At 41.1% G+C, this 20,544-nt stretch overlaps 1 protein-coding gene across 2 annotated transcripts; it reads right to left on the bottom strand.

Annotated features, from left to right (window-relative positions):
* Nucleotides 1-6,237: 6,237 nt before the first annotated feature.
* On the bottom strand, nucleotides 6,238-16,797 carry LOC5511536 (F-box only protein 9). 2 transcript variants are annotated; one of them, XM_001631916.3, is made up of 13 exons: nucleotides 16,656-16,797; nucleotides 13,119-13,277; nucleotides 11,868-11,925; nucleotides 11,666-11,801; nucleotides 11,387-11,471; nucleotides 10,960-11,061; nucleotides 10,430-10,491; nucleotides 10,190-10,278; nucleotides 9,791-9,904; nucleotides 9,373-9,485; nucleotides 9,012-9,119; nucleotides 7,441-7,520; nucleotides 6,238-7,108 (listed from the first exon to the last, which is right to left on the bottom strand). In XM_001631916.3, the coding sequence occupies exons 1-13, from the start codon at nucleotides 16,659-16,661 to the stop codon at nucleotides 6,997-6,999; spliced, it is 1,224 nt and encodes a 407-aa protein (XP_001631966.3). In that variant the 5' UTR covers nucleotides 16,662-16,797; the 3' UTR covers nucleotides 6,238-6,996. The 2 variants fall into 2 exon arrangements, with proteins under 2 accessions (XP_001631966.3, XP_032236791.2); XM_032380900.2 differs by having other exon boundaries at nucleotides 6,967-7,108; nucleotides 7,441-7,512.
* Nucleotides 16,798-20,544: the final 3,747 nt, after the last annotated feature.

Below are 20,544 nucleotides of genomic sequence, written 5' to 3'. Positions count from 1 at the left end.
GACTTCAGGATGGTGAGATACGCCAGGGTAGTCTCCCTGGGTCGTCAGGGTGTTGAGGTTCTGCGTGCTCTAGGTCTTGATATCTTTCACGTGAGACTTCAGTATGGCGAGATATGCCAGGGTAGTCTCCCTGGGTCGTCAGGGTGTTGAGGTTCTGCGTGCTCCAGGTCTTGATATCTTTCACGTGAGACTTCAGGATGGTGAGATACGCCAGGGTAGTCTCCCTGGGTCGTCAGGGTGTTGAGGTTCTGTGTGCTCCAGGTCTTGATATCTTTCACGTTAGACTTCAGGATGGTGAGATACGCCAGGGTAGTCTCCCTGGGTCGTCAGGGTGTTGAGGTTCTGCGTGCTCCAGGTCTTGATATCTTTCACGTGAGACTTCAGGATGGTGAGATACGCCAGGGTAGTCTCCCTGGGTCGTCAGGGTGTTGAGGTTCTGTGTGCTCCAGGTCTTGATATCTTTCACGTGAGACTTCAGGATGGTGAGATACGCCAGGGTAGTCTCCCTGGGTCGTCCGGGTGTTGAGGTTCTGCGTGCTCCAGGTCTTGATATCTTTCACGTGAGACTTCAGGATGGTAAGATACGCCAGGGTAGTCTCCCTGGGTCGTCAGGGTGTTGAGGTTCTGCGTGCTCCAGGTCTTGATATCTTTCACGTGAGACTTCAGGATGGTGAGATACGCCAGGGTAGTCTCCCTGGGTCGTCAGGGTGTTGAGGTTCTGTGTGCTCCAGGTCTTGATATCTTTCACGTGAGACTTCAGGATGGTGAGATACGCCAGGGTAGTCTCCCTGGGTTGTCAGGGTGTTGAGGTTCTGCGTGCTCCAGGTCTTGATATCTTTCACGTGAGACTTCAGGATGGTGAGATACGCCAGGGTAGTCTCCCTGGGTCGTCAGGGTGTTGAGGTTCTGTGTGCTCCAGGTCTTGATATCTTTCACGTGAGACTTCAGGATGGTGAGATACGCCAGGGTAGTCTCCCTGGGTCGTCCGGGTGTTGAGGTTCTGCGTGCTCCAGGTCTTGATATCTTTCACGTGAGACTTCAGGATGGTAAGATACGCCAGGGTAGTCTCCCTGGGTCGTCAGGGTGTTGAGGTTCTGCGTGCTCCAGGTCTTGATATCTTTCACGTGAGACTTCAGGATGGTGAGATACGCCAGGGTAGTCTCCCTGGGTCATCAGGGTGCTGAGGTCCTGCGTGCTCCAGGGTTAACATCTTTCACGTGAGACTTCAGGATGGCGGGATACGCCAGGGTATATCTCTCTGGATCATCAGGGTGTTGAGGTCCTGCGTGCTCTAGGTCTTGATATCTTTCACGTGAGACTTCAGGATGGTGAGATACGCCAGGGTAGTCTCCCTGGGTCGTCAGGGTGTTGAGGTCCTGCCTGCTCTAGGTCTTGATATCTTTCACGTGAGACTTCAGGATGGTGAGATACGCCAGGGTAGTCTCCCTGGGTCGTCAGGGTGTTGAGGTTCTGTGTGCTCCAGGTCTTGATATCTTTCAAGTGAGACTTCAGGATGGTGAGATACGCCAGGGTAGTCTCCCTGGGTCGTCAGGGTGTTGAGGTTCTGCGTGCTCCAGGTCTTGATATCTTTCACGTGAGACTTCAGGATGGTAAGATACGCCAGGGTAGTCTCCCTGGGTCGTCAGGGTGTTGAGGTTCTGCGTGCTCCAGGTCTTGATATCTTTCACGTGAGACTTCAGGATGGTGAGATACGCCAGGGTAGTCTCCCTGGGTCGTCAGGGTGTTGAGGTTCTGCGTGCTCCAGGTCTTGATATCTTTCACGTGAGACTTCAGGATGGTGAGATACGCCAGGGTAGTCTCCCTGGGTCGTCAGGGTGTTGAGGTTCTGTGTGCTCCAGGTCTTGATATCTTTCACGTGAGACTTCAGGATGGTGAGATACGCCAGGGTAGTCTCCCTGGGTCGTCAGGGTGTTGAGGTTCTGCGTGCTCTAGGTCTTGATATCTTTCACGTGAGACTTCAGGATGGCGGGATATGCCAGGGTATATCTCTCTGGATCATCAGGGTGTTGAGGTCCTGCGTGCTCCAGGTCTTGACATCTTTCACGTGAGACTTCAGGATGGTGAGATACGCCAGGGTAGTCTCCCTGGGTCGTCAGGGTGTTGAGGTCCTGCCTGCTCTAGGTCTTGATATCTTTCACGTGAGACTTCAGGATGGTGAGATACGCCAGGGTAGTCTCCCTGGGTCGTCAGGGTGTTGAGGTCCTGCGTGCTCTAGGTCTTGATATCTTTCACGTGAGACTTCAGGATGGTGAGATACGCCAGGGTAGTCTCCCTGGGTCGTCAGGGTGTTGAGGTTCTGCGTGCTCCAGGTCTTGATATCTTTCACGTGAGACTTCAGGATGGTGAGATACGCCAGGGTAGTCTCCCTGGGTCATCAGTGTGTTGAGGTTCTGCGTGCTCCAGGTCTTGATATCTTTCACGTGAGACTTCAGGATGGTGAGATACGCCAGGGTAGTCTCCCTTGGTCATCAGGGTGTTGAGGTCCTGCGTGCTCCAGGGTTAACATCTTTCACGTGAGACTTCAGGATGGTGAGATACGCCAGGGTAGTCTCCCTGGGTCGTCAGGGTGTTGAGGTTCTGCGTGCTCTAGGTCTTGATATCTTTCACGTGAGACTTCAGTATGGCGAGATATGCCAGGGTAGTCTCCCTGGGTCGTCAGGGTGTTGAGGTTCTGCGTGCTCCAGGTCTTGATATCTTTCACGTGAGACTTCAGGATGGTGAGATACGCCAGGGTAGTCTCCCTGGGTCGTCAGGGTGTTGAGGTTCTGTGTGCTCCAGGTCTTGATATCTTTCACGTTAGACTTCAGGATGGTGAGATACGCCAGGGTAGTCTCCCTGGGTCGTCAGGGTGTTGAGGTTCTGCGTGCTCCAGGTCTTGATATCTTTCACGTGAGACTTCAGGATGGTGAGATACGCCAGGGTAGTCTCCCTGGGTCGTCAGGGTGTTGAGGTTCTGTGTGCTCCAGGTCTTGATATCTTTCACGTGAGACTTCAGGATGGTGAGATACGCCAGGGTAGTCTCCCTGGGTCGTCCGGGTGTTGAGGTTCTGCGTGCTCCAGGTCTTGATATCTTTCACGTGAGACTTCAGGATGGTAAGATACGCCAGGGTAGTCTCCCTGGGTCGTCAGGGTGTTGAGGTTCTGTGTGCTCCAGGTCTTGATATCTTTCACGTGAGACTTCAGGATGGTGAGATACGCCAGGGTAGTCTCCCTGGGTCGTCAGGGTGTTGAGGTTCTGTGTGCTCCAGGTCTTGATATCTTTCACGTGAGACTTCAGGATGGTGAGATACGCCAGGGTAGTCTCCCTGGGTCGTCAGGGTGTTGAGGTTCTGCGTGCTCCAGGTCTTGATATCTTTCACGTGAGACTTCAGGATGGTGAGATACGCCAGGGTAGTCTCCCTGGGTCGTCAGGGTGTTGAGGTTCTGTGTGCTCCAGGTCTTGATATCTTTCACGTGAGACTTCAGGATGGTGAGATACGCCAGGGTAGTCTCCCTGGGTCGTCCGGGTGTTGAGGTTCTGCGTGCTCCAGGTCTTGATATCTTTCACGTGAGACTTCAGGATGGTAAGATACGCCAGGGTAGTCTCCCTGGGTCGTCAGGGTGTTGAGGTTCTGCGTGCTCCAGGTCTTGATATCTTTCACGTGAGACTTCAGGATGGTGAGATACGCCAGGGTAGTCTCCCTGGGTCATCAGGGTGCTGAGGTCCTGCGTGCTCCAGGGTTAACATCTTTCACGTGAGACTTCAGGATGGCGGGATACGCCAGGGTATATCTCTCTGGATCATCAGGGTGTTGAGGTCCTGCGTGCTCTAGGTCTTGATATCTTTCACGTGAGACTTCAGGATGGTGAGATACGCCAGGGTAGTCTCCCTGGGTCGTCAGGGTGTTGAGGTCCTGCCTGCTCAAGGTCTTGATATCTTTCACGTGAGACTTCAGGATGGTGAGATACGCCAGGGTAGTCTCCCTGGGTCGTCAGGGTGTTGAGGTTCTGTGTGCTCCAGGTCTTGATATCTTTCACGTGAGACTTCAGGATGGTGAGATACGCCAGGGTAGTCTCCCTGGGTCGTCAGGGTGTTGAGGTTCTGCGTGCTCCAGGTCTTGATATCTTTCACGTGAGACTTCAGGATGGTAAGATACGCCAGGGTAGTCTCCCTGGGTCGTCAGGGTGTTGAGGTTCTGCGTGCTCCAGGTCTTGATATCTTTCACGTGAGACTTCAGGATGGTGAGATACGCCAGGGTAGTCTCCCTGGGTCGTCAGGGTGTTGAGGTTCTGCGTGCTCCAGGTCTTGATATCTTTCACGTGAGACTTCAGGATGGTGAGATACGCCAGGGTAGTCTCCCTGGGTCGTCAGGGTGTTGAGGTTCTGCGTGCTCCAGGTCTTGATATCTTTCACGTGAGACTTCAGGATGGTGAGATACGCCAGGGTAGTCTCCCTGGGTCGTCAGGGTGTTGAGGTTCTGTGTGCTCCAGGTCTTGATATCTTTCACGTGAGACTTCAGGATGGTGAGATACGCCAGGGTAGTCTCCCTGGGTCGTCAGGGTGTTGAGGCCCTGCGTGCTCCAGGTCTTGATATCTTTCACGTGAGACTTCAGGATGGTGAAATACGCCAGGGTAGTCTCCCTGGGTCGTCAGGGTGTTGAGGTTCTGCGTGCTCCAGGTCTACAGTATTACGAGGCGCTTAATGCCGCCAGTCTGGAACCCTTATATGTTCGAAGGGATTCCGCATCCCGCAGATTTGTTAAGTCATGTAGGGACAACGGTTCACTTGTGGGGATTATTCAAACCCCAGAGGTCATGTCCTACGGTCGTGTCCTACGCATCGGTCACCAGTCGATTCGCCGACTGTGGCAAGGACAAACCGCATGAGCGATTTTGTAACATTTAAATTTCAAATGTATTGAATATTATTCGTGTCCTGCTGACGGGCCCTGTAATTCAGCCTTCGGCTGCAAAAGGGTGTAATAAACCATTGGTTTATTAGGTGGTTGAGCGTAGTTGGTTTCTTTGAGAGTTCGATCTTCTACGGAAGACTTGATCAAATTGCCGTTATCGTTTTGACTCAAGTTTTTGATAGCCGTAACAAACACCGGGTTGGTATGAAAAGGTGGCAGGCAAAAGATCTCTTCCGACCAACTTCTTTCGGAAATACCGGGCTTACACACACAACAATCCACAGATACCTTGTCTAAGCCTGCCTGAAATACCGGGCTTACACACACAACAATCCACAGATACCTTGTCTAAGCCTGCCTGAAATACCGGGCTTACACACACAACAATCCACAGATACCTTGTCTAAGCCTGCCTGAAATACCGGGCTTACACACACAACAATCCAAAGATACCTTGTCTAAGCCTGCCTGAAATACCGGGCTTACACACACAACAATCCACATATTTCTTTTCTAAGCCTGCCTGAAATACCGGGCTTACACACACAACAATCCACAGATACCTTGTCTAAGCCTGCCTGAAATACCGGGCTTACACACACAACAATCCACAGATACCTTGTCTAAGCCTGCCTGAAATACCGGGCTTACACACACAACAATCCACAGATACCTTGTCTAAGCCTGCCTGAAATACCGGGCTTACACACACAACAATCCACAGATACCTTGTCTAAGCCTGCCTGAAATACCGGGCTTACACACACAACAATCCAAAGATACCTTGTCTAAGCCTGCCTGAAATACCGGGCTTACACACACAACAATCCACATATTTCTTGTCTAAGCCTGCCTGAAATTCCGGGCTTACACACACAACAATCCACAGATACCTTGTCTAAGCCTGCCTGAAATACCGGGCTTACACACACAACAATCCAAAGATACCTTGTCTAAGCCTGCCTGAAATACCGGGCTTACACACACAACAATCCACATATTTCTTGTCTAAGCCTGCCTGAAATACCGGGCTTACACACACAACAATCCACAGATACCTTGTCTAAGCCTGCCTGAAATGCCATTGGGTGACTCTATTTACCAGGAAAATATCCAGAATCTAGGGCGAACCTATGGGTTTGTATTTAGCATTTTACCGACTTTTCGGGACAACTGATAAAGTAAACAAGACGCGTAAGATAAACAAGACGCGTAAGATAAACAAAACGTAAGTGACGCGGCGCGTTAGAATTTGTAACTCGCGCATAATACGCGTGCTGTTATATTTTACTTTATCAGCGCATTCATATCACAGGAAAACTGTTTGAGAAATAAATGATTCAGTGCAGAATTTTATTTACATTTTCACTTTTCGGTCAGTTTCGTTTTCAACAAAAACCGATTAATACCGCGAATTGCAACCCTACTCAGATAAAGCATATTCAAACCGCGTTCTTAGAATTTTACTTTTTGGAGGAACACGAAGCATGTTGGCAATATAATACAAACATAAGTTCTAGTTTGGACGCCTTGAAAAGCATGGCATAAAAACTAAAAAGCACAACATTGTGTTAGTAACATTCAATGCTAATATTTTCTACTACAGTTCGTCTGAGGTTATATTCCCCGAAAAGTTTTTAATCTGTTTTAATCTGTTTGTTGCGCGATAATGTTCTCAAGACTTAAATGACCTCGAGGTTGTACCCATGTCGATGCTTAAAATATTCCTGTTTACTGGTCTTGGGAATTAACCTCTTGAGAAAAACGCTTTATCTAAACTTGGAGAAAAATGAGATATTTGGGTATCTTCAGAAACAGATAGTGAGTTGTGCGTGTAAATACGGTAGATATGATATCAAATTGTAGTATTTAAAACTTTTGGGTGCGAAATAAAATTAATGTCCTCCAAAATAATAGTATTAATAATGATACAAATTATATGAATTGAGATTGAGCAACCTGTCCGTGTAAATGAGCCTCCTTTCAGAGTAGCTCGCTACCGTGAGGAGCTGGAGACTAGTGCTGTCCTTTCCCGTCATGCAACTGCCTCTTTTGTAGGGAACAAATAGCCTCTCACTGCCTTCATCTCAATGGTGCGTCAGCAATTTGAACAAAGCTCCTGACAGGCGAGAAGAAGAGCGGAGGGAATTGCCGTGTCAGATCGAAGTCTGACTGCACTGTTTGACCGGATTCCCTAGACGAAAGAGAGAGCACATGAATATGAGTACTGGATCACCCAAACGGGGAGAGGCGTGCATTCCCTTTTATTTTGGAATGCGCCTTTTTCCACCCCAATTAAGCATGAGAAGTACTCGCTTAACACATTGGCAAAGTGACAGTTTACATATTCAACTTATTCATTTACTTCAAGTTATTTAGTCTACCGATCTTAGGGCCCGAAAGTTCTGTTAGCATCTGTTAATAAGATGTTAGTGTTACATCTTATTAACAGATGCCTGCACAAGCTCCTCCCCTAGATAGAAAAATCGCACGATTTGTATCGATGACTAGAGACGTCGTACTGACCTATATTTCTTGACGATCTGGTACGTGGTCCACGTCAACATCCCGTGATTCTTGCGTTTGGTTGATTGAATCCTGAACTCCTAAACAAAAAGGCGTGTTACTGGTGTGATAATAGCCGGGTAACCAAAGAAAAGAAAAAGATGGAGATGGTGAGCCGAGAAGTGTTTTGCTTTGACAAAGGCAGAAGGCCTTATTATTATGGAGATCCTTCGACTGCACCGGAAATGTAAACAGCTGGGGCCGGTTGCACAAAGCCTGGATAAGTCTTATCCACCGGTTAAATCCTTTTCCAGCGTATAAAAGTTATCCAAGTGGCGTGATTCGGTTGCACAAAGCCCGAATAAAAGTTATCCAGCGGTTTAAGTTATCCGGATGATAGAGGTAAAATAAAGTCTTATCCACCGAATAGATGTGAAGAAAAAACAAAATGGCGTCTTGCTTTCTAATTCATTGTCAGAATTTAGATTAATTTCAGACACAGTGCAAGTTGGAACCCATGCAAACGGCAAACTTTTCGGTTGGAAAATTAACAATGAACTACGAACTTACATGCAGCTCTGGCAGGACTGGGATAAATCTACATTGCTCGTTCTGTCGAGAAATGTGACTCCTAAAGACTGAAAGAAGCTAAACACTATCCCCTTTCATCATTCCGTGATTTACGTGTACTTTGCCTGGAAAACTGTTTGGTTTCTGGCACTTTTTGAAGCTCTTGCTATCGCCGTCATTTTGTTTGAAGGAAAAACAGCGCGCGCTTTGCATTACCATGGAAACGGGAAGCCATTTAGTGGCAAATGATGGCTATTCAGAGGATAGTTATCCAGCGTTCTATCCACGCTTTCTGCAACGCTTTTATATCCGCCGGATAACTATCCACTGGATAGGGATTTTATCCGGTGGATAGAGCCTATCCGGCGGATAACTTATTCAGGCTTTGTGCAACCGGCCCCAGGAGAACTTAGTTGAGTTGGGAAAGAAAAGCAAACACGCATAAAAGCGGCGGCCCTGCTTAAACAGTTAGATATTAATTTAAAGCTTGTTGAAGTTGATTTAAAGCTTGTTGAAGTTGACTCCATGTTATTCATTTTTTTGGGAACAAATATGGGAAGACAGAAGAATGTTGTATAAACAATCACAGTGATTGTAAATATGTCAAATAAATATTGTAATTATGGTCTGTTCTTTTTTTAATTAGATAATGGTTCTGGATAAAGTTAATCTAAAAATACAGAGTCGTTTTCATTTTCTACTGTTTCTGGGAAGTCGTGGAAAGGGCCACCTGTGGTGAGAGGCCCCATTCCCCTTATGCACTAAGACACTGGACTACCTGTGGTGAGAGGCCCTACATGCTCACGCACTAACACACTGGGCCACCTGTGGTGAGAGGCCCCATACCCTGACGCACTAACACACTGGGCCACCGGTGGTGAGAGGCCCCATACCCTGACGCACTAACACACTGGGCCACCTGTGGTGAGAGGCCCCATACCCTGACTCACTAACACACTGGGCCACCTGTGGCTCTTAATGCAATCAGTGAATGTCAATAATGGAATCTGCATGTTACTCACAATGTGAAAAGCATTTTCCAAGTAGGGCAAGGGAGCAGCCTTCTTCCCCCTACGCGACCGTCCATGACATTGGTGTTCAGTGTGTGGGACTTCCACTACAATCACGACCTGGAAAATGGAAATTGTTTATAATAATAGCATAATATGAGCTATCCATTTCATTAGCAAACTTATACCATTTGAATCCCTTTGAAATTCAACACAATGGAAATTGCACCATTATATCTCTTAATAATGCAGCAAAAGTTGTACTTCAAAAAATTAGCTTTAAAAACACAAAACAACAACAAAACAACGTGTCATGCAAGTGGAACTGTTGTTTAAAAGGCAACAAACTCTTCCATTAACACGTTGTGCATACCTTGTCCCCCAGAATTCTGTAGTGTCCCTTCAATAGAGAAATGTTACTTGGTTGACTCAGTTGAGGGATTACACTACTCGGCTCCTCATTAGTCGTGAGGAATACAACACTACCTAAAGAGAGAAAGAGTCCTGAAAAACACAACACTACCTAAAGAGACAAAGAGTTGTGAGGATAAAAGACTACCTAATGAGAAAAAGAGTTGTGAGGAATACAAGACTACCTAATGAGAGAAAGAGTTGTGAGGAATACAAGACTACCTAATGAGAGAAAGAGTTGTCAGGAATACAAGACTACGTAAAGAGATAAAGAGAGTTGTAAGGAATACAATACTACCTAAAAAGAAAGAGAGTCGTCAATAATACAAGACTACCTAATTGTAGGGTCACATTTTTTTCATTAGTAAAGGGCATCTTACCATTCAGATTGAATCGGATATATCGGTAATATTCTACCACATGCATTGAGCGGTAGAAGGCATTCACTGATGGCTCCCCCTGACGCATATACATCGTTTTGCTGATATATACACCTTAAGGGATCACAACATAACAGCAAATATATCAGTGAGATCACAAGAAAATCAGTAACTAAATAACATGTTTCAAAACAAGGTAATATTGGCTAGTAATACAACTATTGTACAATATATAGCTTTTCACACTTTGCTAGTAAATGACATTATAAAGGAACCCATCAATTAATCAAACAAAACTTCCACGTGAAAAAAAAAAACTGGTGTGCAACAGGGTGGCAGAGTCAAGTTTTCTGAAAATCAGTATTTCTGTTTCAGTATTTCTATTTCTGAGTTCTTCACCTTGTGTCAGCACATGAGGTCTATGGATGTACATCAGTCTAAATGAACCATCCCAAACTACAGGCAATCCTGTGTTAAGTCCCCACACCCTGAAACAAATGTTCAAAAGTTCATGGGAAACTGATGTTGTTGTCATGATTCCGCAGAAGGGGAAGGATATACTGTAACTTCAATCAATTCAATATGATTGACAAAGTGTGCTTTCCCATACAGTGATGGGGTGTGGTTTACTGGACTGACCTTAGACAACCAAGCCTCCACAGCTCAGGGTCCCTAGCACAGGCATAAAAGCCTCGACTCACCTGCCACAAAAAACACACACACTTATATAATGAACCATAGCACTTTTGTAGTGATTACAGTACCAATCACTTGTCTTGTTATACTGAAAGCCCAAAAAACACTCACTGTGCAACGCACTACTAGGCAGTATTTCCAAATTGGTCAATAACTTTTGAAATAGCACTCTATCTGCAGGGAGGGGGCATAGATTGTGGAATTTACTAGGGTGTGATACTATGGTATTTGCTTTTTTGCTGTGATATTATGGTATTAAAGGCTTCCCTATGCCTACTGCCTCCAGCTATACAAATACTAAAAAATGATCTGGCATAAGCCCTAGAAAAACTGACTTGTAATCAAAGCTGTACAGTAAGTAATGTCTCTGGATATTCCTTGCTCAACAAACTATGCTACAAACCAGCTTCTTGTGTTTATTGACCTATACTGGGATTATATTTAGTAGAGATATAAATAGTAATTTGGCTCACAGCAGCAATTTGCTCCAAGGATTTGAAGTCAAGCTCAGATGATATGACCCACTTGAGAATGTACACCATCAGCTCCACAGGGATTACAGAAATGTGTGTCATCTACAAAACACAGGACAAGAATTTGATAAGCAAAAATAGAAGAATTACAATAACCATTATAATAACCATAATCTCTCCAAGTTTAGTGTTCAATATTTTGGGTCCCAAAATAAAACACCAAGTAATAATAGGAAATAATATTCTTTTTGGATTAACAAATTCTACTTGATGTCAGTGCTTGATCTTGTGTAGTTACTGTACATTGCCAAAGTTTAAAAAAAAGACTATAATTGAATTTTAAATATTTTCCCCTTAAAACTATAAAATATTAAATGCCCGTGGTGCTTCTTGTTTAGCTCATTTATAGTATGCTGAGCAGTCTTACCCTTGGAGGGAACTCTGGCAAGCAGAGGTGGCCGGAGACAGACAGCTGATGAAACTTTCCTGCCATGCTGGCAAGCTCAGCAAAACTACAGATTAATGACAGCAAATAAAGAAATAATCACTTGAGTATGGTGAAGATATTTTATATCATATTGATACACTAACAAGTCATTCTAGCAAGTCACTACCAATTAAACAACCAGTCCCTTTAGCAACTTACAATGTCCAACACTATTTGAAGAACATGAAAGCCACAAACTGAGAGAATGTGACAGCTTACTTATTTTCATCTTCAGATTCTGAAGTCTTTTCCTCATCCTCTTCATCATCGCTAGTCCCATGCAGAGAATCAGCTGTGTTTACTTTAAACTCAATGTCAGGAACAAGCTGCATAGCTTGTCTGTAGAACCTGATGGCTGGGAGATTAAACAAATCAATGAGGTGATAAACAGGATAAACAAAAGAAACAGAAATAACTTTACCATCATAATGTTTTCCATTTCTTTCTAGGTATACACCTTTCTGGAACAGCTTACTTGCCTGAAATATGATAATGTTTATTTACAACATTTACAGCACTAAGCTCCTTGTACACACACAAAATGTGAAATAGATGTAATGTCATGGATTAAAATGTCAAATTGATAAAAGAAACATTTTAAAGACTAAAAAGTGACAAAAAAAAACACTCAGACCACAACAAATGCCTGTAAATCGTAATAATTATATGGATCATCAAAGTGATGTCATTTGCAAAAGAGAGTGTTTTCTAGTCAATGTGCAAAGAATACTTTGCAACAGGCTGAAATACAAATTACCTTATTACACTTAATTTTTGTGACGTCAAAATTTCTCGATTTTGAGATGGCAATATTTTACGACACTTTATTTTCACGATTTTGCGATTTTGGGATAATAAAATCAAGCAAAACAAGTGGAATGAAAATGTGCTGTAATCATCAAAACTGAAACAATACAGTATGTAACAAAAAGATGCGTGGGCTAAATTTAGTTTAATAAAATCTTTAAATAAAACCCCTTACAGTACTATATGTACATTTGATGAATAGACAAGGTGTTGCCATAAAGCTTATTAAATGCAAATATTCCCCCAAAGGCTTCTTATGTACTCACTAAGTCACGCATCCTTATTTTCGCTACACTTACTTTTTCACTTCACTTTATTTTCGCGAATCTTTTAAAATCGTGAAATTAGCAAAACTAAAGTGACACGAAAATTAAGTATTTTATAAGGTAGTTTTTCTTAAATATATTGAGCAAAAAACTTTAAATAAATTCCAACATAATATCGATTCTGCAATTTTCATCAATCATTGTTTTAAGCATTTTGTAGCAGCAATAGTTTTGTAGCAGCAATAGTTTTGGTGTACATATTTCAGTAATCATGTGTTTCCATTCAAATATATTTTATATTTGAAGCTGTTAAAAATGATTATTTTTATTTTCCAAAACACAGTTTTTTTATCACATTCCGTGTCAATTTCAACTCTAGGCATTCTTATATTTTCTCAAACTTGATTAATTTTAACAAACATTCAAAGCTATAGCCTGAAACTATATAAAATCATAAAAATATTGCATCTTGGTACATGATTTTTAGTCACATAGTAAACTATTTCAAGTTCTAATAAATTCTCTCTTAACTTGTAGTACACTACATGGCCTTAATAAAGCAAAATTGAGCATTTTATAGAGTAAGCAATATTACATACTTTTTCCTCTATGGTCAGTGAGCCCCTGTTTATTCCTGGCCTGGGTGACCCAGAAGTAGCTCCATGACTGTTTGTATCACATGGTGATGTCCTGGTATGCTGTTGGATCTCTTGCTGCCAACTTTGTCTGAATGAAGCTAGCTCATCTTTGATTTTATTCTGAGATAAAAAGTATACAGTAGAAAAATAGAATAGGTCTTGCAAACATTATTCTTCTAAAGCCAGAGGTTCTTAATCAACTGAACACATAGTCTATTATCAGAAGCCTAGGAATGGCTGAGGTCTTTAAAAAGAGGTTGATCCAATACAGTACATTAATATCAACATTTATTTAATCACAGCTACTGTATTTTGCTTCTCTGTTACCTACTGTTCTTAGGTCCCCAGGGTATCCAATCAATGAAATCGATCATTTATTATCAAATTGATGAATTGTTAAATGGCCAATGGAATTATTCAATTGATATTGATTGTATTGGTCAATCAAAGACCAAGTTATAAAAACATATCAATCAATATTCACAAGAAACATTGATTGATAGTCACGAGAAACATATCAATTGATGACCATAGATTTTACAATCGGTGCAGAAAACTCACCTCTACAGTGCAAATAAATTATGATTGTTTCTTAGCTTTGTGTTGTGGTTGTGCAGTATGTATCTTTTGTCTTCTTTTTCTAATGCTCTCTTATTAACAGACTAACTGCGGTCTTGACTGTGAAATGGTTTCCATGTCAAGCAGTGACTGTGCTGTTTTATTTCCAGTAAATGATACGTTTTATACATGTATTTATTTAAATGCATTGACAAATTTATAAGCAGATTGTACTTTGGAAAATTTTTAAAAATTGAAAGTCTTTTTTTTCTATTGACCAATCGATGCCAATCGATGAAAAGTCATTGTCCTCAATCTGATCGATTGATTAATACCAATTTCTTTGATTTGTCATTCACCATCTGGACAAATACAGCCATCAGGTTATTAAATTATGCGAAAAGTATCACATAGCCAACTAGGCTCAACACTGAGTTTATAAAAAAGTTATTGTACTATTGCTTATAACGCATTTAATTAAACATTTCAGGGTTTGTACAATTTTTCACAAATCAAATTCAAGCACTTTTAAGGTGGTGTTACATGGCACAACAAAAACTTTTCGCTTATCGTTAAAAGTTTTTGACCATGTAACATATGTATCGCACAAGACAACTTTCTGCGCATCATTTCACTTGGCAACATGTTGCATGTTTTTAAACCCGCTTCAAAAACATGCAAAACAGAATGACGAATATCTGGAAAGTTATTCTGTGTAACATTTGTTTGACAACATGTCATAATATATACGATACAATATCAAAAGTTTTTGTTGCATGTTATCCCGTGTAACAGACCTTTAAGGCGGTACGAAAGGAAAGACACTTGCGTTTAAATTTTAACAGTCGATTGCATATAAATGTTATATGAAGTCCTGAAAATTTGGCATCTTAGTGCTTTTTGTTTTCGAGATATTCTATATCAAAGTTGCGTTGGGAAGGAAAGTTTGCGCCTATATTTTATACTCATGCTTCGAAAACAATGGCCATCAAAGTGGACCCATGCAGTTATTTTGACACATATTGACCAAATCCCCTTTCCAAAGTCACGGTTCCCAGGAAATGATTGAAGTTTTGTCATCAGAAGCTCTCAGATTTCACATATTAGTGCTATGCCGCTCGCTGCTCGTGCAAAACAACAGTGCGTTCGATGTTCTCGATCTTTCTAGAACTTTACTATGTCTGGGGAGTATAAATTAATTTCAAAGCTGTTGAATATTAACAACACATTATGTTTCACATTTTGTTAGCAGAAACTGCATTCGAACAAATCTGCGAAGCAATAAAGCTCTCCGGAACACGACCCATTGTTTTTTGTAACAGATGCTATGCAGCGTCTCCAGAACTGCATGTGATTGGTTTCGCGGGAAAAATAGAGCTTCATATATGGTCATTTTAGCCTTATAAAGCATATATTTTGAATAATTTCCCACTGTTTATGTTTACACAGCAGGCTCAGGTTTGACATGACGTAAATGTTGTGGTTTGAAATGTGGCATGGTTTGAATTTTTTTGAAACTGGTTTGAATTTTTCAAACTAGCTCATTTTTGGATACCTAGCATTCTAAAAGGGATTTTATTTTTGGGGAGTCATCAATAAAACAGGGGCTTGGATTTTTTGAGGGTTGGGAGGTGTAACTAAAAGAACTAGATAAAAGATTATGCAAATATCCCCTTTTCAAACCAGTTTTAACAATTTCAAACCAAGAAGCATTTCAAACCACAACATAAACACCACAAGCATTTGAGTAAGTTCCCGAGGAATGTGGCGAAGAATTTGCTAAATTGCCTGGATTCGACTCGAGACAAAAAAACATAGACTAACAAAATACGCTTTATCTGTATCAGGATTTATTTGATCGAAATGAAACTTGGCAAAAACTAGACATACATAGTTTAGAGTGCGCCATCGATTTATTTTTCATTGCGAAATAATCTCGAGTGAAACTTGAATTTTGATTTTTTGCAACTAATTTGTCGCATTTCAATATTTTTTTTGGTGCACTCTGATGAAAAGTTTTATTTTATCCTTAGGTATTATATACTGAATTTATATTGGGTTACTTTGAAATGCGTTTGCTTTAAAGCGAAAATGGGCATTTTCAGCTTAATAAACAGCGTTGTTTGCCTTTGCCTTGCTTGACTGCCTTTTTGTAGAAATTCAACTTTTTCAACTTTTTGTGAGATTCTCAAACTAATCTTCCTCTTCTTTTCCTTAGCACAGATTCACAGTGCATTCGACTTTAGGTCACCTAAAATATATTGTCATTTCTGGTCGCCGCCCATGTCCAGCAGGCCAAACACCTGTTGATGCTAGCCATTTGTTTTCCCACTTAAAAAACAGGTGGCCTAAATTACAGAACTAGGGCCAAAATACTATGCACAATCTCTAGCAAACCAGATATTAACTTGAGGGCTTGAATTTGCGATGAACTACACTCAAAAAAGCTTTATTCTTTCTATCATTCATTAATAATAATAATAATAATAATAATAATAATAATAATAATAATAATAATAATAATAATAATAATAAAAATAATAATAATAATAATAATAATAATAATAATAATAATAATAATAATAATAATAATAATAATAATAATAACAATAATAATAATAATAATAATGTGAGCAACCTAAAAGTAAGTTAATTATGGTTGAAATCTTACAGTAACAAATTTAGAGAAGCGATCTGTTATTTATAAGATTTCAAGCACTTTCCAGAACTTGAATTTCAAATTTTATAAAATTTAAAATTTAAAATTCTAAGCACTTTCAAGGTTTTCAAGGACTTCTATGAACCCTGCATTCTTCTTTGCAAAATAAAACAAACAGTTCTAAAACTTTCATAAGCATCACTCCAGAGCAATTCGAACTTGAACACCTAGGGCAAGAACGATTATTGTAATTTACACTAACAGAAAAATTGTATACTCACAGACATCTTATAGTGATATTGTTATCCCACGACAAATGAACATAAAGAGAAATTCACGAGAAAAAGAAAACATATGGACGACTGTGAAGCTTCGTTCCGCCATGTTTTCCACGCAAAAATACGTCACGCAGCGCGCCAGACAAGGCTCCAAGGGCCGATGTAACAGTGTCTGTGATTGGCTGATCTTATCCAATGAAGTATGTGGTAAGAACAACAACAACAACATCGCTTGGGATACCTGTGCTCTTGTTGCTCGCTCTAGACAGAACAGACTTCCGCTTTCGCTTTCTAATATTCCTACTCTTTGGAAGCTTCGTAAACAGTGCGGTTCTCAAGACAAAAGATGAAGACTACCCGGGATAAACGTGCTTTTCAACCTTCTCTTGAGCACTACAAGAAGGCTGTCACCGATGAACTGGAATGTACGATTTGCTCTCATTGGTATGACGATCACCAGCGCAAACCTAAACTGATACCAGGCTGCGGTCACACCATTTGCCTTGTATGTATCAAGGACATAATGAGAAGCAATGGGGGAGTGAGGTTCCGTTGTCCATTCGATCAAAAAGTTTATGACATTGACAACGGAGATCCAGAAACTTTGACTAACAATATCACTTTGATGGGAATGTTGGATCTATCAGAGGGAAGCCTTGCAAAGAAAAGTATGCATAAGAGTATTAATCTACTTAAAGAAAGGATAGAGACATTACAGGGAAAGGAGACGAAGTTTAATGAGTACAGATCGATTTTTTTGGCCAGCATCCATAACCACTTTGACCAGGCTATGGAATATGTCGAAGAAGAAAGGAAAAGGCTAACTGACGAGTTCGATGAAGCTTGTGAAATGACCAGGGAAGGTACCCCGGCGTTGTCACTCTTGGATGAGATGAAAAAATGTTTGCAAAGTGCCGAACAATTGCTTGAACAAGACACTGAGACTCTCGTAGACCAGGCACCAGACATGCTGGAGAAAATTTACACCTATAACATGGAAGACATCGAAGATATCCAAAACCAAGATGTGGAACTCAAATTTAATTTTCTGCCTGAAAAGTTCACAGGGAGTTTAGGTGAGATAGAAGTGACTAAACTGCTTGTAGTGAACCAGGATGTTTCTGTTAGTAGGGTCAAATCTTTACAGAAAATCGTATGGCTTTTCATCTCAACGATGCTGATCAGTTTACATGTTAGGTTTGAGCCATACATTAATTCACGCTATGCCATAGCCGTACGTTACTACACATTCAAGTATCCAATTATTTCTAAGCTCCGATCCGTGTTTGCGTCCTACTTAGACGATCCTAGTTACACGGTGTGTAGTTTTGTTGAAGATCTTACTTTTCTCTATGTTACTCTTGGTTTTTGGGGTGCCTGTGCTTCCTTAGGCCACTATTATTGTCTGTTTCTGAAGTTTGAAGAGATGAGAAATGAGGTGGGTGACACTGACAAAGTTCCCAGTACTATTTGGGGGTGGTTACCATATATTTGTCATCTATGCATTGTTAAGGTATTCAGCATGCAATACACATGGCAATATGTGGTGATGTTTCAAATTCTTCTTACAGTTTACCTCTTTTTCACATTCACTCTTTTATTTGTGAAATGCAGTAAAAACCAGCCAAATGGAAAGGTCAAGCAATTATATGGAAATTTGTTAGTAAAAAGCACCTCTGCTGTAAGTGCTGTGTATCATTTGGCTGGTTTAACCTCCATGTTGTCATTTTCAACAGTTCTTTCTATGATACTCCTAGCCTTTGTCTCTATACCAAACCTCACTGACTGTAAGGTTGTGTTGTTTGGAGAACCTCGGATAATTATTATTTCTGTCATAGCTGCACTTTCAACTGCAATCAGTGTTTTTTCCACACCAATGAGCGCTGGCTTCTTGTGGAATGTCATCACTCTACTCTGCACTATTGTAATTCTCAGTTGGCTAGTGTCATCCGTTCACTGTAATGCCATCCAGATCTTCAAAGAAGTAAAAGACAATTATCCTTATATTTTGAAGCAAGCTGGTTATGCGGTTGTTGTATTTTTGTGCCTCATTGTCTGTATGCATGCTATGGCATTGTGGAGATTAAGCACTGAGTTGTTTCTATCTCATCTCAATGTGTTTATTGCCCTCTGTATGTGTACATTGTGTATAAATATTGGAGGTAAAAAGTACAAAATCAGCCCTTCCATGTTATTTGAGGTATCTATCATTCCTGCATTAATATTCTATACATATGATAAAACTTTTGCTTTTATTGTTGAGATGCTTATCTTGTTGTTTTTGATAATTATTGGTATAGCTGGTTGTGCTGAGAAAGTAAATTGTTCCTTTGAACAATTGATCACATTTTGGATATTATGTTTTGTCTTTATATCATTTGGTAATTCTATTGTAAAATGTTTCATCCTTGTTACAATGTTCAGTCTCTACATTAAGGATAATGGCATCACGATATTAAAAGGGACTTTGCCTGTAAAACTTCCCAAAATAACTGTTCGAGAACTTCTTTCTCAATTTCCTGATTTTCATTAGTTACAAAGTTTAGTAGCATTTATGAGGAGGTGTTACTCTTGCTATTTTTTGTTGACTGTGTTAAGGTCTACACGTTGTAAACTTGATAATTTACATTCTAGACACCTTATTATAGGAAATTAATACTCCACTTCATTAATGAAAATTTGAAAAACTTGGCCTGACTTGTCATCACTTTCGGCATCAATAAGTATTTCCAAGCAGCAGATTGAAAACTAAATTATGCCGTCTTTTTGGATCCATGTTAATTTAGTTTATCTGAATACGTTATGCTCAAATTCAGGTAAATTTCACTTGTTTGACACAAGTTCATAAAATTTGTTTAATTTGATATGCGTACGTTTAATAGACATCGCAGCATTAATTTTCTATAACAAGGTTAACATCTCTAACATACTTTTGCCTGTTAAATATATGTAAAATATAGTTAAATATGAATTAGTTTCTAGACAGTGTGAATTCAAAACTTTAAATAATGATTAGTGGCTAATCAAAGAAGGGCTGCACTTAAAGCAGCACCAGTTTACTTCCAGAGAGCAGATGGAAACCTTAATTGACAAGAGATAAAAGAATCTATTAGAACCTATGCTATTTAACAGGCCATCTGCTCTAAATTATAAGTCACATCCTCCAACAGACAGAGTAAAAATTGTTGGAGATGATGTTACGTAATTGGAGATGATGTTACGTAATCGACCGGAAGTAACTGGCCTCTTTTATTGAAAAATAAAACATTAAAGAAAATCATATACTTGCCAGTTTGAGTACCCATATTTGTCTGGAATACTCCATTAGGCTCCCAGAAATTGCTGACTCATCTACAGGCATGGCCCTATACCCCCTTATAAAGATCCACCCTTGCCAGACATGCCCCCATACCCCCCTTATAAAGATCCACCCTTGCCAGACATGCCCCTATAGCCCCTTATATAAAGATCCACCCTTGCCAGACATGCCCCTATAGCCCCTTATAGAAAGATCCACCCTTTCCAGACATGCCCCTATACCCCCTTATAAAGATCCACCCTTGCCAGACATGCCCCTATACCCCCTTATAAAGATCCACCCTTGCCAGAGATGGGCCTATACCCCTTATAAAGATCCACCCTTGCCAGATATGCCCCTATAGCCCCTTATAAAGATCCACCCTTGCCAGATATGCCCCTATAGCCCCTTATAAAGATCCACCCTTGCCAGACATGCCCCTAAACCCTTTATAAAGATCCACCCTTACCAGACATGCCCCTATACCCCCTTATAAAGATCCACACTTGCCAGAGATGTCCCTATACCCCCTTATAAAGATCCACCCTTGCCAGACATGCCCCTATACCCCTTATAAAGATCCACCCTTGCCAG

The sequence above is a fragment of the Nematostella vectensis genome, chromosome 4 (assembly GCF_932526225.1).
Source record: "Nematostella vectensis chromosome 4, jaNemVect1.1, whole genome shotgun sequence".
NCBI lineage: Eukaryota > Metazoa > Cnidaria > Anthozoa > Actiniaria > Edwardsiidae > Nematostella > Nematostella vectensis.
This window is presented reverse-complemented; position numbering and strand designations above follow the sequence as displayed.

Excerpts from the sequence above, each read along its gene's own strand:
- LOC5511536 (XM_001631916.3), bottom strand. Across the intron at positions 11,926-13,118 it reads CACTGACCATAGAGGAAAAA|GCAAGTAAGCTGTTCCAGAA; the intron begins GTATGTAATATT and ends ATCATATTTCAG. Across the intron at positions 7,521-9,011 it reads TGGAAAATGCTTTTCACATT|GAGTTCAGGATTCAATCAAC; the intron begins GTGAGTAACATG and ends CTTTTTGTTTAG.